We start from the raw sequence: 15,296 nt of genomic DNA, 5'->3' as shown, positions 1-15,296 counted from the left end.
CTTCCGCTCTCCAGAACCCAGGTTCTAGGAATGATAGGTAAGCACACCACTAAGTTACATCTCCAGCCAGTAGCCCCAGTTTTTACAACTTCTTAAGGGAACACAGAAGTTTCACGCTCACTTAAAAATATCCCTTGGGGCTGGGCATGGCTGCCCACACCATTAATCCCAGCACTCAGGAGACAGAGGCAGGGGGATCCTTGAGTTTGAGGCCAGCCTGATCTACAAAGGGAGTTCCAGGACATCCTGGGTGACACAGAGAAACTGGGTGCTTCCCTGGCCCACCTATGGGTCCTGACTGGACTGTCTTCAGCCAGAAAGAAGCCCTGGCAACAACTCAGACCAAAAATAAGTGAAAGCTTGTGCCTGGCCAATGGCAGGCAAATGGCTGTGGCTGGAGAGAACTGTCTTTTGGGTGGGAGCATGCTGTAACGGTTTGGAGCAGCTGAGGAGGTAGGTGGGAGGAGTCTACCTGGATCTTCCCAAGAGTGAGATCTGCTTTTCACTGCCACATCTCAGCCCCAGAGCAGGAGCTAGCATTTGGAAGTAGCTCTGTCTGAGGGGAATGAATCATAGGCACCCCCACTGTCCCAACTCCTCATCCCGAGTCTCCAGTCTCCCCCACCACATACCCAACCGTCCCCTCCATCATCACAATTGCTTTCCATAAAGTTGAAGCCATTCTGGAATGACCTGTACCTATAACGGAATGTCCCCAACCACTCTGCTGGCATCCTTTCTGCCTCCAGGACACAGTAGGGTGTAGCATACCTCTCCCAGTGTGTGTCCACTGGCTGCTGGCATTAGCTGGGCGTCCAGGAAACACTCCTTCTCCCAGCCTTTCACTTCCGATTCTGCCCCCAGAGGCACTGAGTTACTTACATCAATTCCCTATTACTTTAGGCAAGAGCAGGGAGATCAATTAGCTTAGAGTGGCCTCTTAGCTGATAGCAGTCTGGGAGGACGGCGGGGTGGGGGAGGGGGGCCAGAGAGGGAGCTAAGTCACCCAAAGATTGTTCAGTGCAGGGAAGAGAGGAGGAGGCAGAGCAAGAGACCCTGCCCCAGGCTCTCTGGGTTCCTGCAACTGGCTCTGCTCAGCTCCTCTCCCCATAGAGTCTCTGTCCACACAGGCACTCCCCAGGGAGGAGGGCAGGACCAGGGTGTGAGGAGCCTTGCCTCCTGTGGGACCTCTCCTAAATCCTCTTTAAAGTCTGGGTCTGTTCCTCTCTGCACTGTCCCGGGCAGGGTCACTAGGACTGCTCTCTCCCTCACCCTGCCACTCCCTCCCCGCTGGAGGACGGATGTGGGGAGGAAGGATGTTTGTTCTGAGCACCTGTGGGGTCTGCTGGAGTAAGGGGTGTTAGAGAAGAGGCTGCCATCTCTCGACTCTCATTCCTGGCTCATTTATTTATTTTTCAAAGTGTTCACTGTTTTCATGGAGAACCTAGTGCCTTGCTCTTGCCAATAAGCACTCTATCACTATAGGTCCCTAGGCCTCAATTGCTTTAGAGGACCTCTCTGTTTCCAGTCTGAGCCCCAGGGTGGCACCCTTTCATAGCACCTGTCTCCCTTCAGTGTTCCAGAGCCTTCATGTCTCTGCTCCAGAACCATGGAGAAGGGTCTACCCCCTTCACCCCACCCCTTCACTGGGTGACTTCAGGATTTGGAGGAATCTTGTGGGCTCTACACAGATTCCTGCTCCTAGTTCCAGCCCTGCTTAAGATGACTGCTCCCACCACACCCCTACCTCCAGAACCCGCTCTCTATGTCCTCTTTCTCTTCCAAGGCCCAGACATGAATTCCTGCTTCTTTCTCCCTAGGCAAAGGCTCTGGTCTCAGCTGGAGGGCGTAGGGTGGATTGGGCAACCATCTGCAGGCCCCTCCCATTGGTACTGCTCAGCATTCCGGCCACATCACGCTCCCACTGCCAGGGATAGATAAGGTGCAGCTGGAGGCTGGCACCAGCTGTGACTGTGCTCACTCCTCGGCCCCCTCCCAGAGACTAGCAGCAGCTGAGTCCTCCCCCCCACCTCCCCACCCATGGAACCCCTGCCCTGCCTTGGCCTGGCTGCCTTAGGTGGGGAAGGAGAGAGAAGCTTCAGACCTTGTTGCTCTGGCAACCAAGCACCCCACTGGGAAGGAAGGGAGATAACTGGCAAAGAAGGGGACCTTGTTTGGTGCCTTCCCTGCTCTCCTGGGTTCTCAGGAGGGAGCAACTGAAATCTACCCAACTGGATTGTCTAGAGATATCCCTTACTGCTTCCTGCCTGTCTCAGTCCCAAAAGACTTCCAAGACAATTTTTTCCCAGACTTAGTTCAGGCCCCACACTCACCCCCACCCTCCCAGGCCCCACACTCACCCCCATCCTCCCAGGCCCTACCCCCATCCTCCCAGGCCCTACCCCCACCCTCCTAGGCCCTACCCCCATCCCCATCCTCCCAGGCCCCAACCCCATCCCCATTCTCCCAGGCCTAACATTCTGACCACCAGTCCATTCCCTGAGGTTAAGCTGGGTTCAGAAGCACCTCTAGAGGGGGGAATAGCTTGTCAGGGGAGATGGGATCTTTGGGCACTGGGGTAGCCTTGTTCTCCACCTTCCTGAACAGTCCTCAAGAACTGAGTAGTTGCTGTTTACGTGAAGACTGCCTTTGGGAAATACACAAAGAAGTCCAAATATGCCCGTGCACACAGTATCCACAAACACCGATCAAAGGCTTGGACCCTCAATTAAGACCCCCTGCTCTGCTGGGTGTGGTGACATACAATTACAATCCCAGCACTTGGGAGGCTAAGATAGAAGGATTGTGAATTTGAGGCCAGCCTGGGCTACAAAATAAGACTCCCAACTCAAAAAAGAGAGACCCCTTTGCTATTGTGGGGTGCCAGGGTAGTCTCCTATAAGCCTTGACCCTGCAGACACATGTTTTTTCTCAGTGCTACATTGGCCCAGAAGCTAGATGCACATCCCCAACACCCCTCCAGGCAGAGCAGAGAATGATAAGACAGGGAGACAGATGTTAATTATGACACCACGGAGAGCCAAGGGAGAAAGCTACCCTGGCCCTTCTTCACTGAAGAGCAGACCCCTACAGGCAGACCAAGGCAGTGCTCATGAGCAGGAAAGCGCCTGGCAGCGAGGTCAGCCTGCTGGCCTCGGGTAAAGACTGAGGAGTTTGGATCCAGCTGGATTCAGGATCAGGATTTTGACACAGGCTGGGAAACAGAACAGCCCTAGTCTTCCCTGACAATACAGAACCAAGAAATGCCACAGCTGGGTCTTCAGGACGCTGGTCTGTGTGTCTGTCCTCTGAGCAAGACCTCACATTGGGGCTGGAGAGCTGGCTCAGCAGTTACAAGCACTGGCTGCTCCTTCAGAGGAGCCAAGTTTGGGTCCCAGTACTTACACCACCTGTAACCCCAGCCCCTGAGGCTACTCACATACCCATGTTCCTACATACATGTGAAAACACATATGCACATAAATAAAAAATAACAAAACAAAGAACTCAGACTGCCCTAGAACTCCGCAAACCAAACACATCTCTGTCTGACAGCGTAGAATTGTCCTCTCAAGGGGTTGGGGATTTAGCTCAGTGGTAGAGCGCTTGCCTAGCAAGCACAAGGCCCTGGGTTCAATCCTCAGCTCCAAAAAAAAAAAAAAAGGAATTATCCTCTCAAACATTATGGGCCAGTGTGTGTGTGTGTGTGTGTGTGTGTGTGTGTGTGTGTGTGTGTGCAGCACACTGAAGTGAGAGTCAGAGAACCATTTGTAGGAGCAGATTCTCTTCCATGTGGATCCCAGGGATTGAACTCAGGTCATCAGGCTTGGCAGCAAACGCCTTTACCCACTGAGCCATCTTGCCAGCCCCCAACTAAACTTTTCATGGACTCACTACATCCTTATTTTATACTTCAGCACTTCTCTGAGCTGTGCATCCCCCTGCTGCATCCAACACCCAAGCAAGCAGGCTTCCTCTCCTCCCCAGTGGTCCCTCCTGCTTGTGTATTCAGAATGTTGGAGATAGGGACGCCTGGCTACACTTTCCTACCTTCACCTATCATTCTAATTCTCTTGGAAACATAGCTATGAGCCCAGGAGCCCTCTGGCCTCAAGGTCTGCGGGAATCCAGGACTTTCCTGTGGGGGCAGAAGTGAAACAGAGCCAGGAGTGTGGTCCTGTAATCCTCAAGGTATTGACAAAGGCCAGCAAAAAGGGTCTGCCTCCCAGAGCTGAAAGAGATCGGGAAGTCTTGTGTAACCCCAGCAGGAAACGTTAAGTATGCCCAGGACTCTAATGTTCCTATGCAAACAGGTGGGGTTCAGGCTGTCTAAGGCAAGGGGGAAGCAAGCGAATTGAAGAAAAAAATAGCTGGGAGGAGAGAGAAATGCAGCGTCCTGGGGAGACTGGGCTTTGAAAAAGCCGTGTCAAAAGTGGAAGAGACATGGGAATTTCAGCGTCAGCAATGCTAATGATAAAAGCACACTGCGTTGGTGACTAAGGAGACACGGGTTCTAATCCTGGGTCTGTTGTCAACCAGCTAGTGAACTAAGGCAAATTAATCTGCTTCTTTGTGTCTCCGTCTGTGCATTTGCAAAATAAAGATAATATGGTTATTTTTCAAAGGGATTAGGAGTCTAGACTCCAGATCCTTGGGGTTTCTTTCTAGCCTTTGTGCATGTGTATTTGTGTGGGGGGGGTGTGGGGGTGTGTTTCTTCTTTGTATTTTGAGATAGCGTCTCCCTATGTAGCCCAAGCTGCACACCTTGAGCTCAATATCCTCTTGTTTCAGTTGCTTGAGTGCTGGGGCTACAAGCTTGTAGCATTGTATTCAGGGATTTGTTTGTTTGTTTAATTTGAGAATTTTATTTGGTTGCCTAGGCTGGTCTCAAACTCCTAGGCTGGACTGTTCCACCTGCCTCAGACGCCTAAGTAGCTGGAGCAATGTGCCAACATACCTGAGTACATTTGGTTTGTTTGAGACAGGGTCTAGCTATGTAGTTCAAATGGCCTCAAAGTCCTAATCCTCTGCCGCCCCCCACCCCCCACAAGTGCTGGGATTACAGGTGTGTACCCTACATCCAGCTGTGTGTGATTTTTTTTTTTTTAACCCCAACGAATCTGTGTGAATTTCCCAAGAGCACCTAGCACATTAGTTGCCAAAGTCAGTTTCCCAGAACCTGGGGTGCCAGCCGGAGGGTACCACATCTATAGGACATGATCTGAATGGCAGGGGTGGTATCTCCATTTTCAGGCTGTAATTGTGCCGTATCTCGATCCTCTGACATTGAGTGTAGACTATGGGCAAGGGTGAACCTACCGTGTGTGTGTGTGTGTGTGTGTGTGTGTGTGTGTGTGTGTGTGTGTGTGTCATGAAGAAGAATGACCCATGTGGCCGCCGTTCTTGAGGAAGCTCCCCTAACTCTGCATGCTCCACAGCTTTTTAACATGCACTCATACCACCCAGGGATCTTATCTGACGCAGATTGCTGATTCTGCTTCAGTAGGTTAGGAATGTGGGGTGGCAAAGTCATTCATTTCTTCCACGCTCCCAGATGACAGCTTGCAGACCTACTTTTCAGTAACAAGGCTGTAGCTTACCTACCACTATTAACTCTGATCTCTGTGGCCCAGAATATAAGATTGGAGGGGTTGGGCCACTCCAGGTAATGTGTGTTCATGTCTGTGTAAGTGTCTACGTAGCTGGTTTGTGTAGTATACACCACAGGCTTTCTTTCCTGCCACCACGGGTGAGGAAGTCTTCATGCGGTACAAATCCACCATGTGCTGAATCAAGTCCCCTTCTGCCAGAAGCAAACCCCAGGACACCCAGCTTCCTCTCCCAGGCCAGCTTCTTGCCTGCTTCCCTTCAGGGACTGGGGTGACGCACTCCGCATCAGGGACTCACCACTTTGAAGTCTTCAGCGCTGCAGGCCTCCCCTCGGAAGTGGCAGGAGAGTAGCATGTCTCGAATGTCGTGCCCTGCTCTGTCGTAGAACTCGCGCATGTTGAAGGGCTTGGGCTTGAAGCTACGGAAGTTGGCCTTGTCCTGCAATATCTCTAGCTGCTTTTCGTCAGCCATCTGTGTGTCCGGTATCTCATACCTGGAGCCCAGGGGTGAGTGGCACATGGATCAGCATGACCACTAGTGCCCATGCCCTAATTGGGGTGGGGTAGGGGCAGTACTCAGCCCCTGGAGGATCAGATCTGGGCATAAGTAGGCAAAGAAGGAGAGCTGGGCATGTCAGGAGAACCTGACACATAGAATGTGAGAAGACAAAGGATCTGTAGTGGCTGCCCGGGGGGCTAGGGTGAGAAGCATGGGTAAGGCAGGAACTATGGATGGCACAGTCTCTCCCCTTTAAAGGTGGTCTGTCCCATCCCCTAAGTGAGGGGATGAGGCTATAGTGACAGGAGGAAGGTGACGCTCACTCCAGGGAAGGTTCCAACATCTCAAAGCTCAGGCTGGGTAGGGATGGAGCTGTTTGGAACTATGCTGGAATCAGAGATGGTGTGTACATAATTGGTGCTCAGCACTATCTCAATTCCTCTGCTGTGGCAGGTTTAAGGGGGGTGCTACAGGGCAGAGCTGGTTGACTTTTGGTGGGCTAAGGAGGTTGCCACTCCACAAGCCATGCAGAGGGGTGGATGGGAGCTGCCCACCTGTTGTTGAGCAGGGCCAGCAGCTCCCCAGCATGGTACAGGTCATTCTTGGAGACTTGACTAAAGCGAAACTCATTGAGGTTGCACAGCGTGACTGCAGGGAAGGTGAGCTGGGAGGCAGCCACCTCGTCCAGCTTGGTGACGTGGTGGTAGCAGAAGTAGTACTGCACACGCTCGGTGCACACACACAGCAGGACGGCCAGTGAACTCAGGAAGCACAGGGCCCACAGTGCTCGCTTCAGAGACAGCCGCTCATAGGAGAAGATGTGGGCAAGGCCGTGCAGCGTGGAGCTGCTGGCGAAAGCCTGGATGCTCACCGGCTGGACACCACCCACCTCCTCCTCCTCAGTCTTCAGTTCCATCCTTGCCAGGGGGGTCCTGGGGGAAAGGAGAGGAGAGACAAGAGTCTGTCATCGTCCTGAGAGGAAGGTACATACAGCGCCCCTCCAACTAAGTCCGTCCAAAATCCTTTTCTGGAGGTCACTGCTTATCCAAGGGAGGACTTCCCTGGTGTGCAGGCTCCAGGGTGGCTTGTCGGAAGGACCATCCAAGACGATAATCATTCAAATATAAAGGCTTAGGGTGTCAGCGGAGGTCGGGAGAATGCTCTGCAAATGAGGCTTCCCAGACTACGGGAGACCCCAGATATAATCACTAGAGTGACAGAGGGAAGTCCTGATGCACCCAAGGCAGGCACAGGAGTTCCCTCCAGATGTGAGGTCACTCTGGGACAGGAATGTACCCCAGCTGAGACCAAACTCCCCTTGATGGGCTGAGCCAGGGGTCAAGAGCTCTTCTCTTAATGAAGGGTATCCCCAGGAACAGGCTGTCACCCTAGGAGCTAAACCAGGGCCAGAAGATCTCCAGAGGTGGGCACATCTGGGGAGGGGCCCAGCCTGAATCCTCACCTTCTGTGTCTCCAGTTCTCAAACAGGCACAGGCGCAGGGTGTGTGTGTGTGTGTGTGTGTGTGTGTGTGTGTGTGTGTGTGTGTGTGTTTGGGAGGGGGTGGCAGGCTGCCTGAGGTGGATGTATGAAGGAGGGGGGGGCGCGGTTTCCTATGACAGCCGGTTGTCCCCGCCCCGAACGCATCCCCCTCCAGTCCAGCTTCTCGTTGCAGTCAGATTCCCGTCTCAGCACCCCCCCCCTGCGCCCCCTCCCCATCCACCTAGCTTCTCCAGAAGCTGGGGAAAGCTACAGGGGAGGAGAGTCTCAGCTTCGGGGCGCTGGGGAGCCCCGCGGCCCAAGGCAGCAGGATCGAAAAACCCACCTGAGGGGGCTGGGGAAAGCCGGCCGCCGCTGCAGGTCCTGGGGCGCAGGCCGTCCGTGGGCTCAGCGTCGCGCCGCGGAGGGGCTCATGGCCCGGAGCCCGAGGCGCCGGCCACCGCGGCACCCGCGCAGAGCCCTGCAGGGAGCGGCCCGCCTGGCCGGCTCGGCTCAGCTTGGTCCGCCGCCCGCGCGCGCTTGCTTGCTCGGCTCGGTCCGCCCCGGGCTCGGCGCGCTGGCGCTGCGCGGTGCTCTCAGCCCCGGGATCTGCAGGGATCCATCGTCCGGCCGGGAGGCGGCGGGAGGGGAGGAGGAGGGGAAAGGGTGCGCGTGCGCGCCTACGAGTGTCTGCGAGGGTGTCTCTGGGCCGGTGTGCGCCGGGCCCCGGGCCCAGGAGCGGAACCGAGGGCTCCCCCCGCTGGCTCGCCTCCTCCGGCTGCTCTTAGCAGCGCTGCCTCGCTAGGATCCTGGAGCCGGCTCTCTGCTTGCAAGGCCCTGTAGCGTGTGGCGTGTGTGTGTGTGTGTGTGTGTGTGTGTGTGTGTGTGTGTGCGCGCGCGCTTGCTTGCTTGCTCGCGCGTGTGCGCGCAGGGAGGAGGGTGTCTGCCCCCAGAGTCCCCCTCCCCACGCTGCTCCTTCGGATCGAAGCTCTTGCCTCTTGCTGCTGCTTCCACGGGGGAGGGGGGCCACAAGCACACGTGTCCACACACACACACACACACACACACACACACACACACACGCTCGGAGTCACAGTCACACTTGACTGATTCAAGCACTTGCCTGTGTGGAGATACAGACGCATAGAGACCAGAGTCTTACCATGCCACTCAGCCATCCACACATCACATACGCCTACACATCCCTGAACCCTGACCCACACATGAACATTTACCTGTTTGTACACATCCACTCACCTGCTCTTGTTCCTGCTTCCCACCTACACGTGACGTATACACACACGCACATATATAAACACAGCCTTCAACACCCAGACTCCGTTCGTGTACCCCTGGATTGCTTAAGGAGCGTGTGTGAGGCGCCTCAGTGGCAGATCTCTGAAGCAGGAGAGAAGGAAAGAGACATACCCAGAAGTGGGGGGCGGTTGACACAGAAGTAGGGAGAGGGGAAATGGAAGAAATGGGTATAAGATGAGGAGAGCCTGAAAGGGGTGCCTGCTCTGGGCACTGAACCTAGGCCTGGGGGCGGTTCCTGTAGCGGTCACCTCTCTCCTTCCCTCCCTCCTCCTTTCTTCGAGGCCTTGGGGGGCCCTCCCTATCCAATTAGCAGAGAAGGAGCAATCAAGGGGAAGTTGTTAATTTGCTGATGCTCATTAGGGGCTCTTAGCACTGAGGCTGTTGAGGTCTGATGGTGTCAGATGATGATGATGGTGTGTGTGTGTGTGTGTGTGTGTGTGTGTGTGTTTTGCAAGACCAGAATTCTATCTGTAGCAGCTCCTTTGCTCCACTTACCGGCTGGTGAAGCTCTGAGGGAAGGAAGGCAAGAATTGCAGGTCTTGGGGACATGGCTCTGGGTTCAAGTTGGAGGGATGAACCTGCAGTGAAGAGGAGCTGACAGAGAGGGAAGAAGTTGATGAGAACCTGTGAGGGGTTGGAAGTAAAGGGTAACCCGGGAATCAGTGAAGAAATCTGGAGATTCCATAGAGAGAGTGGGGCTTACAGCTGGGGAGAGACTGAAAACCATTCAGCAGGATCCAGAGCACCAAGCTGCCAAAATAAAGATAGAATCTTCCATTCAGCCTGGGGAGCTGTCCAGCAGCACATGCGGCGCTGGTGGGCTGCCATGCCCCCGGGCAGCCACTGGGTGCCAGCACTCTCCCGGATACTTAAACTCCGCTCAAAGGAGGGGGGGGGGCATTTGGGAGTAGGAATTACCCTAGGAGGGTCGCAAACTGGGTCTGAGGAAGCAATGACTTTTAGCACTGGGTCTAGTCTGGTTCCAAGCTCCCAAATGTCCTCGGGGGAGGGGAGGACCATCTTGGAACATCTGTAATTCCTTCACTCTCCAGCCTTCACGAGCTGGGTGACACGTGGGGCCTCTTCTAATGGCTGCAAATTGCTTCAATCACCTGGGACGTTACCGAGGGAGCTGGGAGCGGCGGGGGTGGAGGGAAGGTGCAGAGGTGAGAGGGGGCAGGCGAGGACTGATGAGGCCAATGAACAGCCTCAGGAGGAGTCTGGGGGAAGATCAAAAGCATGAATCAGATTTCTGGGCTCCAAGACCTGCTCCTGCCCCTCCACAGCACAGGCAGGACCCTTGACCGCTCTCAACTTCTGTTTCCTCATCTATATGATGAAGAATGTATGTATTTCAAGGACTACATTAACCACTGAATGAACAATGCTCAGTATATTGGTCCCGGTTAGTCGATCCTCAAAAACAAATATTATCAGCAGTCTGATTTGGATCGGCAGGTAAAAACCACCAGTGTAGCCACATCAGGACAGACTTTGAGATGGTTCTTAATTAGTTCTTAATTCAGGTTGCTGGGGAAGTCTTCCAAATGGACCCGCCTTAGATCAGTTAAATCACACCCTCGTGGGTGGAGTGCAGATGCCCAAACTTTTTGTTTTCTTTTGAGACAGGGTCTCATTGTGGAACCCTGGCTGGCCTAAAACTCACTATGTATGTAGACCAGGCTGGCTTCAAACTCAAAGAGATTGGCCTGCCTCTGCCTCCTGAGAGCTGGGACTAAAGGTGTGAGCCACCCACCGCGCCTGGCTAGTCATGATCAAACTTTTTTTTTAATTATGTTTATTTTATGTGTATGGGTGTTTTGCCTGCACGTACTTCTGTGTACCACATGACTGCCTGGTGCCTGTGGAGGCCAGAAGAGGGCATCAGATCCCTTGGAACTGGAGTGGTATACAGTTGTAAGCCAATATGTAGGTGCTGGGAATTGAACCTGAGTGCTCTGGTCCAGCAGCAAATGCTCTTAGCCACCACTGAGCCATTCTCCAGCCCCAACCAAACTTTTTTAAGACCTCTAAAGGCAGTCAGTCTTGAGAGACTCCTCAGAACCAGCAGGTTTGAATTAAGACTTCATGTGATTACCACAAGCCCCAGCCTCAGGAGTTTGGTTTTTACGCCCAGCCTAAATTCCTCATTCTGTTATTTGCTGAGATGAAATGTAACCCTGCACACATGTCCCTGTCTCCCAGCCCTGTACGTTGCATGGAACATCCACTGAAGCTTTTCCTGTGTCAGACCTGGGGAAAAAATAAGCAATGGCATGGTCCCCGCCTTCAGAGCCTCTCAGTGGCAAAGCAGTTTGCTGACAAGTGCTCCAGAACAAACGTCTGGGGTGGTATTGTGTTCCCCAAAAGTATTGTGCACCCTAATAAACTTATCTGGGGCCAGAGAACAGAACAGCCACTAGATATAGAAGCCAGAAAATGGTGGCACACAGACCTTTAATCCTAGCATTCCAGAGGCAGAGATCCATCTGGATCTCTGTGAGTTCAAGGCCACACTGAAAATAGCCTGGCATGGTGACAGACACCTTTAATCCTAGGAAGTGATGGCAGGAAGCAGAAAGGTCTATAATATGTGAAAACTAGGAACTAGAGCTGGTTAAGCTTTTAGGCTTTAGAGCAGCAGTTCAGCTGAGATCCATTTGGATAAGAACTCAGAGGCTTCCAGACTGAGGAAACAGGATCAGTTGAGGAACTGGTGAGGTGAGGTTAACTGTGGCTTGTTCTGCTTCTCTGATCTTCCAGTATTCACCCCAATAACTGACACTAGGTTTGTTTTTATTAATAAGACCTTCTAAAAACTCGTGCTACAAAGGTCAGCCGTGAAATGGGGGTGGACTGGGCTACAGAGGGGTCGTTATCCTGACAGGGCTTCAGGGAGCAGGAAGTCATGGTGCCAAAGCCTTGTTGGATGACACTTGAGGGATCCAGAGGGGTGATTAACGAAGGCATCCTAGTCCCTCTGCTTCTTGGAGCCCCCTACTCTTCCCCAGGCCCTGACAGACCCTGCTCCACACTGGTGACATCTACTCCATGCTCTTCCTAGACCTCATACCCTTTGCCTCTGGAGCATGGGAGGGAAACAGGCTCCTCCCTCCACTAGAGAGGATCACCAGCGTAGGACCCGCCCAAGACTTTGCCATCTTGTTGACCTGGGTTCCAATCCTAGATGTGTTACACCAGTATTGTGTGGTCCTGGCCAAGAAATGTAGTCTGAGCCCCACTATTGCCCCATAAACTATAGAATGCAGTGAGTGCCTAGGCTGATGAAACAGCATGTGCCTGGCTAACAGTAGGTGTCCCATCAATAGTGCCAAGCACCAAAATCATCCCTGAGAGGCTGATGGGGGTAAATTCCCCCTGGACCCTTTCCTTGCGTATGGCCCCATCTGCTGTATGCACGAAGCATCCTCCAGCCTGTCAGAGATGGGTGGGAAAGAGGGGAGGGCAGAGGGGGGACAAGGCCCCCTGGGACTCCGAGGCAGCTCTTCTCGCTCCCCCGTGCGTGAAATCGCACACGCCCCCATCTGTCCACATCCACTTCATTTGCTAGCTCAGCAAATGCAGAGGCGATTAAGAAGTTAATTAGCAGGCACTAAGGAAGGGGCTAGGGACCCATCCTCACACTCCTTCACCCTCTGTGCCCCCCACCCATGACTTCGTTCCCCCACTCCACTGTCTTGGTTTTCTGGTTCAAATGCTCCTTTTGCCCCCCTTTCTAGGCTTCTCTGCCACCTCTCACCCTTTCTAGCTCATGCTGATCACTCTGACCCATTCCTCTCTCCTGTTCCTCTTCCTCCTCTCATCCATGCAAGTCCCAGCCTTCTCTGCAGTTCAAGACTCTCTCTCCCTCCTCCCTCCCACCTAACTGGTTCCTGCCCCCACTTAAATTTGGTACTCATGAATGCATTCCATATCTACCACAGGAATCAGCAACTTCATGGTTGCCTGCCGGGTCCCCTGTCTGCCCCCACAGCCTCCTCTGGCCCTTTTTTCTGACTTCGGGCCCACTGGCTGCTTGAGGGCTCAGCTTTGTGTCAGTGCAGGGAGGCAGGACGGGATATGGGGCAGGAGGTGTGTGTCAGGAGGTGTGTGTCGGGGTGGGGGGTGGAGGTGGATATCCCCTATACTGCTGCCCCTGTCTGCACAGCCATGGTTAAGCTTGAACTTTTCTTGCGCCCCCTACCCCCACCGGGAGGGGGCTGGAAGATGACCACCTCTTTTCTGCCACACATTCTGACTTATGTGTCAACATGTAATTTTCTGAAGCCACAGCTTTACAAGGGAAAGATCACTAAAGAGAAGAGGGAGGGGCGGGGGGAACAAGGTGGAGATTAAAAGGGCAGATGGATACAGAGGGAAGGGGTAAGCTGGAGACATTGAGACAGGGCAGAGTCCTGGTGGCCTTTCCCTGCCTGGAAAGGATAGGTCTTTGAGGAATGAGCGCAGAAGGGAAACAGAAGGCCCTCGAGCCAGGGGCTCTGCTCCAGAAACTTCCCTGGTTAATTTCCCGCCTAGCACTGAGCTCCAGGTCCTCCTGTACCACCCTACCTTCTTTCTCTGCTTCAGGTGCTGTGGCTGTTTGGGGATAGGTCTGTCCTCTGTCCTTTTGTATCTGCTTCCGGTGGGGTATCCCAGAGTAAGCAAGGGTTGCCTTGATTGCCAGAAGCGAGAACACTGTGGATGAGGTGGGTTTAGAGAAGGGTGCTCAAGTCTTTCACTTGCTGGCCAGCAGTGGGAGCACAGGGTCCAGGGTACCACATGGAGGAGGGACTACATTTCTGACAGTGAGATGCAGAGACCTGGCATGAACCTGGTAAATGCAGCTGGGGAAATAGCGTTTAAGGAATTGAATAAATGAAGAGCATTCTTGGGAATCCTGGCTGGGTTAGGCAGGGTGTGTGTGCGCGCCCGCGCGCGTGCTCGTGTGTGTATATGAGTGTGCCCGTGCGCGCGCCTTCTTTCCTTTCCATCAGCTTGTCCTTGGGGCACTGGGGTCTCAGAGCTGTTCCCAGCAAAGCACAATCCTCCACCACCTAGCAGGACTTCTCAGTCCGCTGCCCTTCCCAACGGGCCCCCCTCCTACCCTAGCCAGAGCCCTGGGAAGGCGCAATCTCAGCGCCCAGGGCGGCAAGCGAGCCGGAGGAGGCAGAGGCGGTGAATAATTCATGGGACTGGGAGGCCCTTATCTCCCCGGCCGGCCCCACCCGGGGGCCCCTGTGCTGGGCTGCAGTCCCTCGGCTCTCCGCTTTATCTCGACGCCCAGCTTGTAATGCAGCCCTCCATATCACAGGCAGAAGGGGAGATTAATTTTCTGGTTTTGCATGGGCGGGGAGGGGGAGAGGGCGAGGGGAGGTGCCGGGGAGCAGAAGCTGGGATCTTTCCGATTTCAGACTCCAGCGGCTTAATCCTCTCCCAGGCCTGCAGGAACCGGAGGAAGAGGGTGTTTCGAGCCAAATTTCATCATCGGCGGCGGCAGCCCCAACAGAGGGAGGAGGAGGCGAGGGGCAAACAGACGGCAGAGGCAGCAGCGCTGGCGCGGAGAGGGGAGCTGTTTGGAAACAGGGTGTCGGGTGGCCCTCAGCCTCGCTGCGCACAAGGCTGCCTTGTGGCGAGCTGGGACTCCCTGCCCATGTGGGGCACGCGTGGGCACACCACATGGGCACACGTATGTGACACACAGAGCTCGGGGGCACATGGGCATACCTCTTTGTAAGCTGACACCATCCTGATGTCTGCCTTGCTGTGCTGACAGCATCGGCCCAGAAAGAGTCTAAAGAAACGTTGACTGACTGATGTCTGGGAAATGTTGACGATCTGAGCAGACACAGCGCCACATGCTCCTAGAATCTGGTTCTGCCAGCTTCTTGCCATCTGCCCCGTGGGCCCTGGCACGTGCCAACTACTGGCTCCCTTCATTTCTATGTGCTTTCGTGGTCTGCATAAGGACAGTGAGGGTCTCTACTGCTTCAAGATCCAGAGCTAAAGGAACCTACCACCTGTTAGCTGAGCACAGGCAGGGCCCTGGACAGGCAGGCCCGTGCTTCCTGACTTCACAGAGCTGAGTAACCAGGGGAGATGATTGACACCTGGGTAACTGATTCGGTGAAAGAAAGGATGAGATGCTAGGAAAAAGTGCTCAGAGGAAGGGCCGTTGGTGAGAACCGGGAAAGCATTTTAGAATGTGGTGTTTATGAGATGCGGTTTTGTTATTAGTCTGAACTGGTATTAATGGTGTGAGAGGGAAGTGAGGCTTTTTCTGAGAAAAAAAAAAAATGATGGGGGATGTCAGGGTGAAGACATAGATTTGCCCTGAGGTTGCAGGCTGGCCACTGATGTGCTGTGAGCAGAAAGTGGCTTGGTCAAAATGGTACCC

At 54.0% G+C, this 15,296-nt stretch overlaps 1 protein-coding gene across 2 annotated transcripts in view; it reads right to left on the bottom strand.

The window, feature by feature from the left end:
* The window catches only part of Asic1 (acid sensing ion channel subunit 1), a 28,644-nt gene extending 20,179 nt beyond the window's left edge, over nucleotides 1-8,465 (bottom strand). Inside the window, exons 1-3 of one of the 2 annotated variants that reach the window (XM_036208190.1) lie at nucleotides 7,932-8,465; nucleotides 6,663-7,040; nucleotides 5,908-6,103 (exon numbers count right to left, since the gene is read on the bottom strand). In XM_036208190.1, the coding sequence (XP_036064083.1) occupies nucleotides 5,908-6,103; nucleotides 6,663-7,024 (558 nt within the window). In that variant the 5' untranslated portion in view covers nucleotides 7,025-7,040; nucleotides 7,932-8,465. The remainder of the gene's footprint in view (nucleotides 1-5,907; nucleotides 6,104-6,662; nucleotides 7,041-7,931) is intronic. The other variant, XM_036208191.1, reaches the window with a different exon arrangement.
* Nucleotides 8,466-15,296: the final 6,831 nt, after the last annotated feature.

Source organism: Onychomys torridus, chromosome 16, assembly GCF_903995425.1.
Source record: "Onychomys torridus chromosome 16, mOncTor1.1, whole genome shotgun sequence".
NCBI lineage: Eukaryota > Metazoa > Chordata > Mammalia > Rodentia > Cricetidae > Onychomys > Onychomys torridus.
The sequence above is the reverse complement of the archived record's forward strand: the minus strand, read 5'-3'. Positions and strand labels throughout refer to the sequence as shown.